The sequence below is a fragment of the Amphiura filiformis genome, chromosome 3, assembly GCF_039555335.1.
Source record: "Amphiura filiformis chromosome 3, Afil_fr2py, whole genome shotgun sequence".
NCBI classification, from domain to species: Eukaryota; Metazoa; Echinodermata; class Ophiuroidea; order Amphilepidida; family Amphiuridae; genus Amphiura; species Amphiura filiformis.
In genome coordinates this window covers 52,046,828-52,065,897 of record NC_092630.1, presented here as the reverse complement: position 1 = coordinate 52,065,897, position 19,070 = coordinate 52,046,828, and the positions used below count along the sequence as shown (strand labels likewise).

The following is a 19,070-nucleotide window of genomic DNA, read 5'->3' as shown; positions in this document are numbered from 1 at the left end:
ACAGCCCCTTGAGAAGTTTGACCTAAATCTAATCATAACTTGATATTTAAATCGGGGGAAAGAACTTGAAATAACCACAGAATTAGAGAAGGAGAACCGGGACTCCCTATACCGCCACGTACAATCGCGCCGTCAGCTATGGGGAGAAAATTGGGGGTATTCGGGTCCTTGCCGATGGTGCGCGGAGACGAACGAAAACAATTCTGCGTCTCATCTGAAGCGTATTGGTACTGGCGTGCAGGTCGCATCAAGTGCGTCTCTCAAATGCGCCCATCATCCATGTCGCGCTTGCATGACAACAAATGCCTCGAGCGCATTCCGAGGGAAACCGAATACCCCCAATTTTTGCTCCATGCCTGTATCAAGATGGCGGTCGAGTCCTGGTTCTCTGGTTTTAATTCTGTGGAAATAACCCACATTTTATCAGCTAAAACGGAGCCATTTGACCACTAGGTTTTTGTGAAATCAGTGCTTCCGTGGTGTTTCCATAAGATGCGCCGCGCATACAGATAAGCGTCGCGTATGCGTCGCGTATTTGTGCGTTAACAAATTGCGCGATACGCAACGCGATGAGTTGTTGCGCGCGTGTACCTTGCTGGTACAACAAAGATTTTCTTTCCTTTTCAATTTCAAACACGAGTGGAATAGTGAAATAAAATCCTTAAAATATTGCAGTTGGAGTTTACAAATCTGGATTTTCATTCCTTGTATTTATAAAAAACATAACAAGGTACAAACATATCATAAAAACTCAATTTTGAGAAAGAAACAATGGCTAGAGTACACAGCCGCGTTAAGAAAGAAGGGAATCTTCTCCAAGTTCTTTGCTCTTTTGTGTCTTTGTTTGTCTGTTTATCTGTCCCCTGTTATGTATGTGTGACTACATCTCTCCAATATGTCGTCTCTGTCCCCTATCTGTCACTCACTCCCATCTTTCTCGATATATTTGTGACGGTCTCAGTGAGGCTCTTTCTCTCTTCTAGGCTGTCCCTTTGTATCATATCTCTATGTCATCTGTCTGTTTGTTTGTCTGGTTACCATGGTTACCTGTCTTTTCTCTGTCTGTCTATTGCCTGTCTATACCCCAATCTCTAATGGAGGAATATTAAAGTTTCGACAAGAGTCATTACGACACATAAATTGTTTCGTTGTATTGGGTTCAAATCCAGTCTGATGGTCATGAAGGTGGACGTTTGTTGCCATGTTGTGGTATCAGTAGCACATGTAGGTCACATGTATAAACTGATTACATGCGATGTGTTGGTTGATTTGGCACTATCCATTTTAAAATCAAACTATTTATTGTATACGGTGGCCGAGTGTAAAATTGCCCAGATTTATATCAAATTACAATAAATAAATCGTTATTTAAAGTTGAGACAGAAGCTCAGTCAAGAGTATCCTCAATTACCATTATCATGATTATTGAAAGCTGTTGAATTATTGAATGCTCTAACAATGTCTGATAATACAATACCGCTTTATTTTTTCACCGTGCGAATATCTCAACATAAAATAGTACAATAACCCAGTAAGTTTTGCATTTAAAGATCCTGATATTATTGATGACCCCTTTTTTCAAATTTTACAAGGACTTGTGAGATTCTTTTACGATCTATAACTTATTGAACATTAATAAGTTCGTAGAATTGAGCTAAGCTGAATATCAAATTAATCTCAATTCAAATTCTTTATGTCTCCAGAAACAAAACAAAAATCATTTTTAGCTTCCATAAAATAACTTCAATTTTGCATGCAGACAGACACAAGGGCGTATTAAGTACGCGAGATTTTCCATTGGAGTTCGTTGTGAGGACACAGAGTTGCACGATTTGGTAACTCATGTGGGGTGCTAAATGTACTATAGCCTGCTAAATGTATCCTCTAATTTTCGTGTCAGGGTATAAGGCAAAGAACATTAAGAACAGATTTGAAATATAATTTTGACATTTGTCCAACAACTGGACATGTGACCTAGCTGAACGTGCTAAGCGTGCTGAAGATGAGTAGATTGGAATGTTGCTTGTGTAAATAATGGCATGAGTTCAAATTATTAAGCAAATTTATCTTTTATTTTCTTATGAATTAAATTGATTACCGGAATTGATAATCGCACCGTGAGTGAGTTGCTACCATTGGTCATGGAATTACGTGAATGGCTAACACATGATATTGTGGTCTTGCAACCTTTTCACCATATTGAAATTGAACAACCAGTTTCAAAGATATGAGCAATTAATACATTTCCAAAACAACAGAAAACAAAAGGAAATATTTCCTTTGTTTGGCTATATCTCAAAATCAATATTTCCGAGTTATATATTATTAATGGTTTATTAAAACAATGCACTCGCAGCAAAAAGCTGAATTACAACATCATTTACGACTGATTTTGCTTGATCGCATCACATATGTTTGTAGATTCTACGGTAGTTCAAATTACATAATAGGATTTTGTCTTTTCTCTTGCTTGTATATGCACAATCATGTCTCTACAGCAACTTTTTGCAGGCTACATCCTCATAGTGTAAATGTTTTTACTATAAATAAAAATATGCGTTACAATACAAACGGCATATCATTCACAACAACACATACACCCTTTTAATCGGTGCTATTGAGTAATCATGCCGTAGAATTCCGTCTATAAGCATAAATGATTGGTATTTTATTTATGAAAAAGACGAAAGGCAGACACTCCCATCACAAATTAACCAATACAATAAGTTGGTGTTACAATAATCATGATAATACATGCTTAAACATCCACCTGTATCAGTAATATAGTTAGTTGCTCAACCTAAAAATAATGTTTTAGGAAGGTTGTCTGCCTTTCATCTCTTTCGTCAAAAAACACTCATTTAGAGGCATATGCTTGTAGACGGAATTCTACAGTATCATGCTCGACAGATCAGAGATGCTTTTAATCTGCAAATAATGTATATAGAGCGAAAAATTCCAAGTCATCCTATACACAATAATTTACGTTGTGGGGAAATTAGAGTGATTACCATGATTACAGCCCAGCTTAAGGTGATGAAAAAAATACGATTTTCCAATCTGATTTTCCTAATGCATTCCAGCAACGGGCTCTGGTAATTTCTGGCCTGAACAAATTAACAGTTTTAACAATTATGACAATAATTTGTCTAAGATAACAATCAGGATAGATGAACTATACACGGTTCATTGTGGTGACATGATGATCATGATGGAGTGTCACAAATTTAGCCTATATTAAAACTGAACGTTTGGATCACCCTGAAGTCGAAAATGAGAAAATCAAAAGGCTGTAAAGGGCATCGGACTAAACAATTTAAAGGTGTCGAGTTGTCTTATTCTTTAACCATCTGTACATGAAGTCAGGCGACCCAGTCGGCACGTTTTGATTTTTTATGCCAAATGTTTACAACGCCATGTTCACGTTGATGAAGGTATACAAATGTCTTGTATTGTTTCGGTTGTCATGATAAAAGCAACTTTTTTCTCGGTAAATTTAAATTCTGACATGGATCACGGCGGTAATCATGGTAATACAAAAACTGAGAATGGTGTGAACAACAAATTACGGTCTATGTTGTGAACCAGGAATACGCAATCATCACTATAGCCTAGGTCTTCTGCCTAATTCAATCTCTAGATCACATCGGAAATTTTAACTGACAAGCGATTATTCCATCTCACAATCAGTCAATACCTATGAAAAACAAAAAGCGCTGTCATGGCGTTGTAATCATGGTAATACCAACCTAAAACAGTGCTAAGGATATTTGCTTAAGATCAGATAAATTTCACAGGAACGTAAACGAGCGCCAGATTTCTGTTGTATGCGCTGAAGCGTGGTGTCAATCAAATGCAACAAGAAATTTGAGATACAAAAAGCATTTTTGCTGTCCAAAACACATCCGGTTTAAAATGAATCAAATCGTCCAAAACAAAGACAGCTCGAGCAATTTGTCCGGCATGGTCCTATGCTGACTCGAGTGTATTTCCTTGCGGAACGACGAGCAAAACAACTTGCTTCAGCACCTCAAGACCTAATGGTTACATGAAGAACATATTTTTATAAATTTATTCGTATCGCTACCCTTTAGCGACAAGTCATCCAGTGCATGTAGGCCCCTACATATATAAACATCAAATTGCTTTTAATTATTCACGAAAACTCATTTTAGGATAAAGAATGATGGAATGCCGCATCGGGTACTGCATGTGGACGTCTTTTCCGACGTCAGAACGTGACAACTTCAGAGAGCAAACTACTATATAATAATAAAGCGGTCTCTTTCAAACAAAATTGAATTACTGGTATTGTAGTGTTCATTTCCCTTCCTATATTGAGCCACAACTCTGTCACTCTTGTGATTGAAAAGTTAGAAGTGAGTTGATTGAAATTGGGAGGGCTAATCTGCCTTCAGCCCTCCGGGGCGGCGATGATGATGATGACGATGACTGATCATAATCGTTTGATAATCAATGCTATACTGATCTCGATGTCAGGGAATACTGTTTTGAATTCACCAAAGACCTTATACACACACAAACAAAAAGTACGGAACTTGCTCCAAATATCAAATCTGATTTGGATTTGTTTGTTTTTTGTCCAAAGTTATAGTGAGATTATTCGGGGATATACGACGTACATGCCAATCCGTCCCTATTCATCTTGGGCCTTGTGGAGCTGGTGGATGGAGCATGGATGGAGTCTACATCAGCTACATCGGCAGCGACACTGACCGCCTGTCAATTCTGAGAGTTGTTCATCAAGTTTAAAGTCCGGGACTTGAGTTAACTTCTTGTCGGACTCGGCTCAGCAAAGACTCGGCTCGTCTCGGCTCGGACTCCGACAAAAAGGACTCTGACTCGAAACCGAGTCCAGTCCAATTACAAAGCCTATGAATTATCCATGTAAAATGTGAAATCATTTGTCTAAAGTTTGATCCAAAATTTTGACTTCACTTAACGAGTATACATGAACAATGGAATTATTTCAAAATTCTTCTCAGTTTGTAATCTTTAAATATAAATCTATAACTTTTGAACATGACTCTGACCGAGTCCCGACATGAAAAGAACTTGAGTCCGGACTCGGGTCATACTTTTGTTTGGCTCGGACTCGGATGAGGTGGACTCGGGTACTATGTTTACAGAAAACAAGGGAATGGATCAAATCATAATAGAGGTTATCCACTTCACTCATGTGTGACTTCTAACAAAAGGCACTGGTTCCCGTAGTATTCCTCATTCAAACTAATTCAATGCACGACCTCGGAGTTACCTGCATGACTTTGGCGGGCTGTTTTGAAACAGTCATGGTTGCACATGCAGGTACTTCTTTAGAATGTCCTAAACAAGGTATAGCAGTCGTTGATAGGACATGCAGCTTATAGAACATGGATAACCTCTATTGATGACCGGAACAGTCTGCGTCACACTCTTTTTCCAGACTGTATCTCATTATTTCTTCACACGCATTGAAATTTAGGGATGAATATGTACTTTCTTACTATCTCTTTATATCTCACTCCAGGTATAAAGTGGCACAGTAGGTCACAGACAGGTAAACTAAACATACAAAAATCCATGAAAAAGGTCGATCACACTGTAGGCTAATATCTTATTTAGGAATATTAACTTCGGAAATCAATGAAGTCCGTTAGTAATACGTCTAATCATGTGTACCTGCCACGTTCTGTACCCTGGATAAAAACAAATATATTTCCAACTAAATTTAAAAATAGTACTTAAAGTGAATGTGATATTCATGATGAGCATTTCCGAATATTGTGAGTTTAATTTCAATTTGGTCAAGAAATTATAGTTATAAACAAAAATATCATTCAAATGGTTGAAAAATTGATTAAATGTGAAAGGCACATTAAAGCGGTATACTTAAGTTAGGTAACCTTTCATCATCATGCATTTTTACTTTCAAATCCATTCTTTGAGGAACGATTGCTTAAGGGAAATGAATTAGTCATGAAGTCATTTATTTAATGTTTCTGTACTTCTGTTTTCTGATGTCGATTCAAATAAAGAACTTAAATAACTATATACCCTAATGCATGTAGTCCTATATTTATTGTTCACAAAATTCAAATTGAATCAATTGAAGCTGAATGATTCTGAGACATTTTAATCCGTCATTCATCGTACCACTACACGAACACAATTTAACAATAAATTGCTGACTACATGAATCGAATAAAATATAAACCTATTATAGTACAATAACAACATTAAACTTTTAATATGGATCTATAAAGCAATAGTTACCATTCCGACAATAATCTTTAATCATGTTAATGTGATACATCAATTGGCAAAAGACCCCACATATATATTTGTCCTTTTTGTCAATAATTCGGCTATTAATAGTGAATGGCGTTGCAAAGATATATAGGTGATTTAACACCTCCACTCATTCGAATTGTTAAGATCCAATTTCAGCTGGAATTATTAATATCGTGATTATTGATAAAACTCCGAACGGTACATTTAGCAGCCACGTGAGTTAACAAATCGTGCAACTCCGTGTCCTCACAACGAACTCCCATTGAAAACCTCACGTACGTAATACGCCCCTGTGTCTGCCTGTATGCAAATTGAAGTTATTATATGGCAGCTAAAAATGAGTTTCTCAAAAATCTAAACTATGAAAAACTACGTATTTGTTTCTCGAGATATGAAGAATTCAATATGGAGAACAGGATGGTGGCACTAAATTTGTAATTAAACAATTGAGTACATTAGTTTGTTAATTACATGCAGAATCAGACTCCAGTGAATGTAAACGTCAATATCAAAACTAAATCGTATTTGCTTCGACACAAAACCTTTCACAAATCGGCAAATTCTGATACATTTTTACTAGCTTATAATAATTCATAAATCTGCCATGTTTATATAATAATGTCTTGGTAATATCTTGCACCTGTGCGATTTATGTATTGTTTTCGACTTCTGGATTATTTCACGTAAACTATTTCTCTAAAATGATCCAAACACACCGTTTACAATGTATAATAATAGCATGACCAGTATATAGTCGATTCCCAAACTATTTCGTCCAAAATTACAGCCTGACACTATAGGCTTTAATTTTTTTTTTTCAAAGTCAAAGGCAGATTTCTGTAGCATTACAATTTATTATTTTGTTTCGTTGAATAGATTCATCAGGTTTTGTTCAGTAAATAAACATTTTGGATTTTTTGCTTTTCGAAACCAAGTGAAATTTTACTCACTGCAATATTTCGTCCTATTATTTTGCTTTTTCATTGTGTCAAATACAATCGTTGCATTCATGTGACAGGCTTGATTCACAAAGTAACGTTTGCGTTTAACTTACAACGTGCCCGCCACATTTACAACTTCCAAGTTGCATAATATAGGGCAAGTGGTGTGAGCCACGGTATGACATGATAGTAATGAGCAGCATTCCCATTTCCCTTTTAAAGGAATTTTTATTCCCCTTAACTTCTGAAAGAGTGGCCAGTGATAGCTAGTCGAGTCAGTCAACATGGCAAATGTATTTTTTTGTTTTTGTTTGTGTTTTTCGTTTATTGTTGTTTTATTTTCCAACTATGTTTTATCTACACCAAGAGTTATGCCTAATTATCAATATCATTGAAAGTTCAACTTATACAGGTCATTAGAAAATAATTTACCTATTTTAGGATCGATCCGTCAGTCTGCTGTCAATGCAACACATTCCAATACAAGAAACATGGCATAAAAATAACAACTTAAGCTAGTGTTTGTTTATTTAGACCTATGCAATGACTCGAAATCAATTAAAAATGATCAAAAAGATATAGTATAGACACATGGTAGAGTAAGCTAACACATTATGTCCTTCATTTCTCAATGAAATAATTGATTTTGGTCGATCTTGTTGCTTAACAATGTGTCATTAAATATTAAACTTCTTTGATTCAGTTACGCATGAATGATCGACACATACATGTTTTAATATCATACCTTTCATGAGTTGCGACTTGAGGAAAGTTTGCATAAATTGCAAAAAAAAAAATTCTAACGTCGATATGTCGAGACTGATAGTATTTCTGTGCATACCAGAACTATTCAATTTAGCAATGATTTACTGTCACACCTAAACGTCAAATCTCTTTCTTTAATTAAAGCAATTCATGATGATATCAATAGGGATAATATATTATTCACCTACTTATTCACACTGTATTAAATACAATTTAAAGAAATTTTTTCCCCAAACTGGTTAATCAATGTTACAAGTTCTTTTGTGTTCAATTATGGAAATTAAAATTTTCTATACATACAATGCATACTTACTACTGAAGTGTTATAAGCATGATAAGTGGTCGGGAGAATTAGGTATCTATAATTTGATTGATATCAAACAGCTAATATGAATAGATATCATACCACAGACTATAATCTGTGATCATACTCATAATCGTTTGAGTTTTCAATACCCAAAATTTATTCAAGTTTCAAAGAGCCTTCAACTTATGTGCACAGTGGTGGGACCCTCGAGGTATATAAAGCAAAACAAACAAAATAGACCACACCGAAATAAAATCAGCATCAAGATCTAAGAATTGGACTCTACATAAATATAAGGGCGGTGGTTCTCAAAATATAAGGTAAATGATATTGCAAATACTACGATATTTACCGATAATTTCATATTTCGTGGCACCTGTTTTTTGCAAATATTTCCCATTACTTCTATTGGACCCCACGTGTTCAATTTGGGAAATTAAAATCTTATTTAGCGCCTTTTTACAAAGGGTCACCACATAGTCTGGAAAACATGCAGTGAACTGCGTTTCGGCTTGAATATCAGTATTGATGCTATCTGCTTTATAAAAACTTTTAATTTACCGCGGTTATGTTTCTCAACAATTTTGTATTCCATGTCGCTATAAGGTCGTGTATGTTTATAGTTAATCTAAGCTGTAATTTGATGATTACTATCTGTGTTCAAAAGGACATTCCATGCCTTAATACCTGAAACGTTATCCAAATTGGTTTGTTTTTTGTCATATGAAATTATATTTCAGCAGAAGTGAAAGAACCCACAGTACTAAATTGCTAGGTTATTGGATTGCCACTTCCAAACATACAAACAAGTGGACCCATTATACACAGACCCTATTATAGTTTCCAACAGTATTTTAAACCTGACTATTGCTATATTGATGATGTATGTTTATATGGTATCTAGGTCTATTATCATGATTATGTACTTGAGGAATACCGTATCAATTTCGCATATATATGAGACGCGCATTCAGTGAAATTAATGTAAGAAAGAAGGAGCCTATCTGCCTATATAGTTATTCAAATGTTATGATGCATTTATAGACATAATATTTGTTCTTGAAATTTAGTTATTTGACTATATAGGTCTATGCAGCACTTTTGTTGCCGCAATTTGAATCATATGAAGCACATTGTATGCCGGGATTGTATGCTATAGTTTATAGTATAGTTGGCCATAGCTGGAGAATTTTGGCTGAACTATGCACAATTTTGTTTTATGTAAACACATTTTGTGTATAAGCACATCATCTGGCTGTATTCTCTATAAAATATATAGATTCCGTGCTTTCCTTCCGAGTCAAAAAGTGCAAGTGAAGAAAGGACTTGTCAATTGTCGTTCGACGCCCCTTAAATTATTTGCGCGTGAGCGCAATGGGACTATGTTGTACTTTCTTGTGAAGAGCAATTTCTTTACGTTGATATCATTTAATATTTACATTGTGAATGTTCAAGCAAAATGGGAAGGGCAAATAAGACGCTCCAATTCAAATGTATGATTTAGTAGCTTTCACAAGTATACCTTTCACATATTTCATCAGACATAGATTGGTATTTAAAATCTATGATTTCATGCAGTGTTTTTGCAGATATGATGAGGTATTAAAGAATAAACTGGCAGTTTATTCTTTCGAAATACTTTCGAATTGCCCATTAATGCTGGAAGTCTTCAAAACCAGGGTCCGATATTACCCCAAATAATAACAACGCAACTTGAATTACTCTTGTGCAAAATTTGCATAAATGCTGATCGATCATTGCAAAATGTATAGGCTTACTATTTTTATTATAACCATTTATAAATGGTTGGGTAAATGGGATGATTATCTTTTCATAAAATACCTGGCAACTAAGTCCCAGCATTCTACAGTAAAACGACGTAATATTTTACAGTACGGCATTTGCAAACTTCGCGACGTAAATTTAACGTCACATGTGTGACAATTGAACAATCAAACATGAGCGCAAAACCCCTTAAACCCGGGCCCTTAAATTGGCATATTTGTTTTTTGACAATCTACATTTACATGATCTATGGGTAAATAGCGACTCCTATAATATTGGAAATATTTGCACGACCTTATTGAAGACGTTTATCATGATGTTTATAGCCGTTCAAACAAATAATTCATATTTAACTACGTATCATCTATTTCTAGTATTATTAGATAACAAAATACCGAAATCCCTGGTGCATCGGAAGTTCAAGTAACAACTGACAATTTTCGTCATTATTAAACTTCATGTCATTATTTTATTTAAATGAACCCCTGGTAGCCTTGATTGTAAATATCGTCGGACTTTTACATATTATTACATCCTTGGTGTAATTCAATAGTGAGTGACACCATCAGAGTTGTCACTTAGTCAATCTAAAGTGATTAACTTCCAACTGTAAATGACAGCTCCAAAAATGCCAAAGTCTCAAAATTGTCCATATTTTGGTATTTTCAATAATTTAGTTTCTATTGGGTAAGTAAATTGCATGGCCTAGCATGTGCGCTCTGTTGAGATAGTTCTGTTCCAATAATTAGCTCTTGTGTTGGGAGAAGAGAAGAATAGCAAAGGCATCACAAAATCTGACCGATCACTTCTCCAATCCAAATTCAAATAATTGTATTGCTTCGTCTTTCATCAGCACGTCAAAACGCGCCGAAATTAGTGTTCCTTGACAAAAACAATTACTTTACCAAACCTGGGTCAATAGGCATACAAAAATGATGTATTTACCATATAATTTTTTTCGTCTTGGTATAACCTTACATCAAAAGAGGAGTGTCCAACTGCTTTGGACGTGACCAAGACATTACCAAGACTTGAACTTTATTGTTGATTTATGATGAAGGTATCCAAAACACATGGCTTCGTTAGCAATGAGTCCAAATTGAGGTTGACATTTTTCATATTGAATTGCCAAAGTAAATTTGTCCTCATGAAACAACGCAGATATGGTCAGTGTAACTTAATAGTGACATGATATTTACCATTCTTGTGTACGTCATTTGTAAGTGTAAGTGATCGAATGAAAAGACCTAAAACGGCTCAAAATACCAATCTGATTTGATCTTTGATTGAAATATTGATATAACTTGCAAATTTCATTGGAAGATTATGCGCTTTGACTTTTCCAACTTCTAGTATATTTTGCTGTCTAGGTCCACTCTTAAAATCATTTTACTCAACTTGAGTAAAAAGGTCACACCCAACATTGAGCTCATTACTCAACATTGAGGGTATTATGAGCTCAATGTTGGGTATTATTTACTCAATTTGAGTAATTTTCTATGAGTTGTGACCTTTTTACTCAAAGTAAATAAAATATTTTTCAGAGTGTTTTTCCTTAAAAATTAGTTTAAATTGTAGTCTGTCAAAATGTGAGTCAATCGAAGGAAATAAATATGTCGAATGGTATTGAAATACAAAACTGATTTGGTGGGTTAATATATTTGATTCGATTCTATTGAAATTGTACCCATGTAGAGTTTGCAGACAGATCAATTCCGTTATGCCTGTGTTTTGCCTCCTGTAGATTCGTCCAACAGATTCATATATCGGCATACCAATTGAATTATATTAGAAGTCATCTAGAAGTTATCCAGTAATAAAAATAGATCAATGGCAAGTTCCTATAAGGATTTTCTTCCTCTGTAAAATTTGAACATCTCCTTGATTCTTCCCAGTCTTAATCGAGAAACAAACAAAAAACACGCCTGATGGATCATCATCTTCATCGTCGTCATCATTAATGATAGTTAATCATTGTCATCATCATTATCATCATTAATGATAGTTAATCATTGTCGTGGTCATCATCATTAATATCATCATTAATCTTAATTTTTGCCACTTTTTGGAAATAAAGGATTAAAAGCACGTGTTTTAGGGTGTTTTTTGTATGCTGTGCTGTGACATTCAAGCCCAACTTACTTGGACTTAAACATTGTTAAAGGCGGAAGTGGCGTATGCATTGGTATTTTAGCAAACACGTTTTCTAAGTTCTACATGTATTAGCTCGTTCACGTAGCGTTTTCGTTGTCCCACTGGCAAAAAAATTGCATGTTTTTGCCCCTTATTTCCAAAATTTAGCACTAAAATTGTACGGTCATGCCAGTTATGATAATGTAGCTATGTTTCATGGTAAATCAAGTTTTGGCTTACCGCTTGATTGATACACCATACAAATAATAAAAATAATAAAATAATAAGGATTTATATTTATATTCAGCAAAACATGATGATATTTTTAATCCCCCAAAAAAAAAAAAAAATAGTGAGTTTTTTCTGGAACGCGCGGGAGTTAGGTCTATTTCTTATAGCTACCCATTTACAGTTTTATCACAGATTTTTATATACCTGTGGTTTTATTTAAACCTTTATCAAAAATCCATGACTTTGAACATGTTAAAGCAACAGTAAACAAAGTTTCAACTGCTGTGGTAAAGTTTCAAACCAAACATGTCAAAGCATCGCTCCCTCGAGGCTGTGTTGGCTCCCACGGTAATTCAATAGAAAATACATGAACTCTCCATCCAAGAGCCTTTCTTTTCACCTCCATAATTGAGCATGCAAAATTGCACATGATATTTAGCTATATTTCTATGTTTGTCTATGCCATTGTTGTGAGAAACATTTAACACTTGAACGCTGTCTGGGATTTCTATGCAAATCTACTCTTAATGTCCTTTTTCTTTTCTTATCCCAATAATGATAATAGTTTCACGATTCATTGCACAGTTTATTAACACAATATGCAATTTCAAGGTTTGTCGACGACATTCAACCAAAAGATTATACGACCGTTTCAACATGAATGTGAAGGAACAAAAAAACCCGAAATAGACCAAAATACAAGAAAACCTTCACAAGAAAACCTTTATTCAAATAATAAAGAAAATTGTTCTTTATCATTTGAATAAAAGGTTTTATTGCTGCAAAAGTATATTTCTCATGAAGTTCCAACCATTTAAAAAGCAAATCGGTATTTCAATTTATAGGGCTATATATTTCTGTTATTTATATATTAATTGCAGTTATTTGACTGAAAGCACATGTTAAATACTGAAAGTGCCTCAATAACGATTCACGCTGTTTCTATGCGTGAAATCTGAATGTTAATGAACTTCTTAATATTTTACAGGTTATTTCAAACGACACAGACATTTCAAAGCGAATTGAACTCAAATCATCCCTGCTAAAAAATTAACTGGAAATAGCTGTCAATCTAGCACATTGCTTTATATTAATTACACAATCATATAGAAAGTACGATTAATTTCCCGAAGCTCAATATGCCAATTTTTCATTTTCCAAAACCGCGAAATACGAATTCGAGGAGTCCCTTGCGGATTTGGGGAGCCGCACGACTTTACGTTACCAGTTACGTTCATTTTGATTTAAAAAAGAATGGGGAAAATACCGAAACATTATCATTTTTGTATACCCACTTGAGAAGGTTATTTGAAGTTAAATTTGTATAACTGCATAATTAATTTGAAACGGTAAAGACCCATTTGATTTGTGTGCATTAAGTGTAAGGGTGCATGCTGATTCTAAATCGTATTTTCTGGTATTTTTTCCTCAAATATTTAAAAATCAACCACGATTCCGTGGAAAATAAAACATCAGAATTTAAAAACACCACACAAAAAAAACCACGCAAGTGTAGGCCTAGATTGGATGAAAAACAAAACAAATTATAGCCTTTTGTGGATTCTAAATCGTATTTTTTGGTAATTTTTTCCTCAAATATTTCATGAAAACATCAGCATTTAATAACACGAAAAAAAACTCTACGCAATTGCGTTTTTTTTTGTAGGAACCGCAATAATACTTATTTAGTATCCTGGTTAAACCACGACTGGCACGCGAAAGGTTATGACATTTTCATCACATCTTTTAACCCTATCATTCCTATCAATAAACTTTAACCAATAATTTCATTAGGTTAAGATAATGTCATTTTCCGGTTCCAATTTCTTGTACCATAGAAAACAACTGCCTCTCATCTGACAGGCTCCTTATGGCGCAATTAATATGCACCTGCCTATGCCATATTATGCTACATAGGCATTCCGTATGTTGACGTAATTTCTTTGAAAATTAGCCTAAATTGGGATATCATTAGTCTCAAATTTAAAATAACTTACATAATATGATTGTTGCTATATTACGATACAGGTGCGTTTAATAAGGCTATTGGCGCGTTATTATACGGATAATTGAATTTATGAATTCTTAAGAGTTGTTACTTTTCAGCCTCGCTGAAGCAGCAGGGTTATTGTTCTTAGTTACCTTCCCAAAGGCGAACTTCGCGGCCGCCAGCAAAGGAATGAGGTTACTATTTCTTTTTGTCACCTTTATGTGATATTCTTTTGTTTCCGACCCACAAATTATATGATGTAGGTACCGCTCTACCGGGTTTATTTACAAAATCAAAGCAGGATTTTTTAAAATATATTATGCATCATCTGAAGGATTGATAGATGATATGCATATAAAAGCACTGAACCGATACATAATCAATTATATAATGTAGCAATTAATTAAGTTTGGAATTATAAAGGAACATTATATCGCAATGTCCGTAACTAGCTGATCCAGGCGAAAACTTATTTGCAGTACGAATATTAGCCTGAGTGGTGAAAGGCTAGTCCAACAACAAATCGTGTATACGTGCATGCTCAGGTACCTTTATCACCACATAGGCAAACATTGTTACTGATATTAAGATTACTTCTGGATTCAGAAGTACTGAACTGACGTGTAGGCATGTACCTTTGAAAATCCAAGTTAGCACTTAAATATGAGCAATTATGATGATTGTGACTCGAATTTGCTAGTGCATGAAAAGTTAGACAACTTCGCTGACTTAGGAAGGAAATAAAATTGAAAAGTTGCCAAATCAAGAAGTAGGGACTGATTACATAGGGTTGAGTCACTGGCAGTTATATAGAAAACACCACAATGTAAAACGTGACATGCTTTTTTGTACGTATAAACAAGAACTGTCTTTAAAAAAAAAAAGACAACGCCATATATGAAGATCAGATTTTTATTTACCAGGTCAAATAAGGTACATTGTTAATCTTAAAAATTGAAAGTACGGTACATAATTATTTGACACACAAAAACAGTTATTTTATTGACTCCCATTGGCCGTGACATCTAATATATATATCGAAAGGTCGAGATTTGAAGTTTACAACTTGTTTCAAATGAATTACGAAACCGAATGTAATTCCACCATATGGTAGTCATGGTATATTGGTATTGGTCAATTTGGTGTATAGCCTATATATTGCTATTCATGCTATTTGTTTTCCTCCTGGATTTGTTTTACGTTGTCAGTGATGACACACACTTAACGAATACGGTGTTACTTTGATCTTTAAAAGTATCTAAACTATGTAAATACTTGTATCGCGAAGGCCTATTGATATTTAATCGCAATGTCGGTAATTTGCTAATCAGCAAAATCTATTGGGGTTTTTTTTGTTTGGTAAAATACACTCTTCAGATGAGTACACTTTATTCATTCAATATAATACGACATATTTTATAGACATGTTGAAATAAAATTATAGGCATCTAATCCAGGGATCTAACCATGCAAATAGCAAAACTGTGCAAATAATGAATTTTCATGAAACAAGTGCATCTTAATTTTCACAAGTAAATAACAAAGCAATTACTTTTAACTAAATCCTTGAATCCTTCCATTTCCCGAAAACATGTGCAAAGCATATACCGTGACCAATAAACGCACAAGCATGCACTTTCCGTAAATATACAATGCAATGTATTGAGATGCCTCTGTATTTGCACCGATTTTAAGGGAATGTGCTGTGCTTGCATTTTGATTACATTTTGTACCCTTAAAATAGTCAAATAATAAAAATGTAAGAAAATGTTAAATACCACGTCATAGGGACTTATTACTCTAATCATAGACTGTAGAATCATGTCTATAGACCAGAAGTTGCACATCAGTTTTCTGTATTTTTCCACAGTACATTATTTTATATATGTGCGAGAAATGTCGACCATGAACGAATTGGTGTATTATTTTAAAGTATAAATGTTCTTTGAAGCGGAACATTCCATATGTTTGCAATAATACTAGCAATGAATTGCTTTATTCGTGACATACTTAGCCAATGCTTACACTTGGCACGATTTCCACCCAGACATTTTTGTTTAATCAATCGATTAAAAATCATGTTTTAAACAACTTTACTTTTATGTTCTGAAAATAATGATTATTGTTAAAAGTTTTAATACACTAAATCATGTTTAGATTAAACCCATACGTTGAAACATAGGCCTATGTAATCCCTTGCGTTCAAAACTTCAAAGTACTACCACACCACTTATGTAAAATAGTGTTACAACTCAGCATACGGACACCAATGCATAGTGTGTTTTATTATATTTATATCATCATTGCATAGTTTGTTTACTTATTTATATCAGAGTAAATCATAATGAGTATTCTGAATTATGATATGAGAATTTCGCGGCGAATATGTTATCACTGCTCTCACGTACACACCATGTACACCCCACCCTAAGAGCACGTACTTGAATTTAATAGTTTAAAACAAGCGCCTTAGGACAGTTTCCAAGGTGTGGTCGTATATGAAGGGTGCTTGGTTATTAATAGTGTTTCATGCTAAGCACATGATACAATATTTGCTACAGGAAAAGAATACTAAAGATTGATAATGGTTTTACGTCAGAAACCTCGAAATCAATTATCAATAATGATGATTTAATAATAAAAATCAATATCATTATGGCATTGAAGTATTAGTAACCCGATATATGTACACGAGTGCTCAAAAGAAAACATCTTTATCCACTTGTGATTCTGAGGTGCAAATATCTCAATATCTGGTATTGTGTTAAATAAATATGCAATTGATCCCATATTTATTAATATCCTCACAAATTATCGATGAGACCAGAAAATATTTGAAATATTTGCTAAGTCATGTTAAATATGAAAGTAACTGATTTGAAGAAAAAAAGGGAGTTTGGTAAAAATTATTTGAGTAAAATAGAATAGTATATAGCCTTCTTGTCAAAATATCGGCACGACTTACAAATCTTATCTAAAAAGAAAACCCAGAAGCCAAACAAGTCATTAAAAAAAGAAGATACACAGCATAGATACAACAATCAAAGAGCAATCACTGGAATAACAGACAAGATAGACAAGTATTTACCCACGATACGATGTGTGATAAGAATTGACGACTTGTCAATGGCAATTGACAATTCACAGTCAAGTGGAATTGATATCATTTGAGCTCAAACTGATCATTGAACGTCTCAGCATGTTTAGACATCAATATACCAAAATAGAACGCTTACAACATCCTAATTGGCGGTTCATATCAGCTGAGACGAACGTGATACCTAAATAATTTCCTTAATCTGTGTTAATTAATTCAGACCCAAAAATCTCAGATCGGATTGTGAAATGAATGTGTAACCAACAGATGAACTAAAAATTAGGTCGAATGAACTTCGAACACAAATAAATATAATACTAACTGAAACAGTCAATTAGTATCTCCATGGTACCTCCAACTTCAGCACCAAATGGCGTAACATGAACAGATTATCGGTGGACAAGGTGGATAGATAGCTATAGATCTACATGGATGGGTATTGAATCGATGGTGTCAAACATTGTACCCTTTTGTGTTTTGCTTGTTGCAGACTACTTCAAATTGTTCCATCTTTTATTGTATTCAATTTGGAATGTTTTACAGGTGTACAGATACTTACCATGTGCATGTGATATACTGGTAGCTATATACAACAGGTGTAAGGTGAACACAAACTTCCGTAAATGTTGAAAAGTTCTCACAAGCATTTTTGGTGATTTTGTATGTTATTTTCACTTTAGTAAAGTCAGTCAGTACTGTATTCCAATTATATCCAATATATATTCACTGTTCCACAAATTTAAGTTATATTCCTATCATAAAATATGATAAAATACCGGTATAATAATAAATCCACTTTGTAAACTTTTGATTCACATGGTAGAAGATTGTATCAATCCGAATATTTGAGCAAATGCTGGCTGGTGTTACGTCTTCCCAACATAGTTGGCAAATCTATAATCTCAAATCGTGATTTACTAAAGTAGAACTGAAGAAATGCAACATGTGGTGGTCACTTGCTTTTTATCTTCACAAAGCTGAATATGCCAACGCAAAGCCTCCAAAATACCTTATAATAAAGTTTAGTCACCGAGAGTCAATCACCGACCAGACTAACCGACCAGTTCGCGTTTTTTGTGACGCTTGAGTGACAGTTTTCGGCACGCGTGTATTGCCCCAAGAGTTGATATGTGTCATACAACTAAGCAACGCATGATGGCTCTCTTCTAGTTTGGCCACTCTTTCGCAAGTGGAAGGCGTGTCAGTGACTAACCATGCCAACTTTTAACTTCTGGGATTTTCCATCGATCATAACACACACTGTATATTTTTTCGTTTTGCAGACTATTTCAAATCAATATACTGAGCTGCTATTTGAGATATGCGTCCGAATCGAACCAATTTTTGTTGTTGTAATATTTGGTGATGTATACACAGACCTCGTTTTTGACAATTGCAGACGTTATCTCGCTCTAAAAATCTAGTTTAGGATTAACGTTCCGAAGTTCAGACAGGTAGACCTATTTAGCGAGCGGGAAAAGGTGTAGATTTGTAACATCAAAATATTCAGTAGAGCGAACTTTAACC

General features: G+C 34.5%; 1 protein-coding gene across 1 annotated transcript in view; it reads right to left on the bottom strand.

The window, feature by feature from the left end:
• LOC140148699 (uncharacterized) overlaps window positions 1-18,619 on the bottom strand; it is a 47,565-nt gene extending 28,946 nt beyond the window's left edge. The window contains exon 1 of the mRNA XM_072170740.1: window positions 18,103-18,619. Within this exon, the coding sequence (XP_072026841.1) occupies window positions 18,103-18,190 (88 nt within the window). The 5' untranslated portion in view covers window positions 18,191-18,619. The remainder of the gene's footprint in view (window positions 1-18,102) is intronic.
• Window positions 18,620-19,070: the final 451 nt, after the last annotated feature.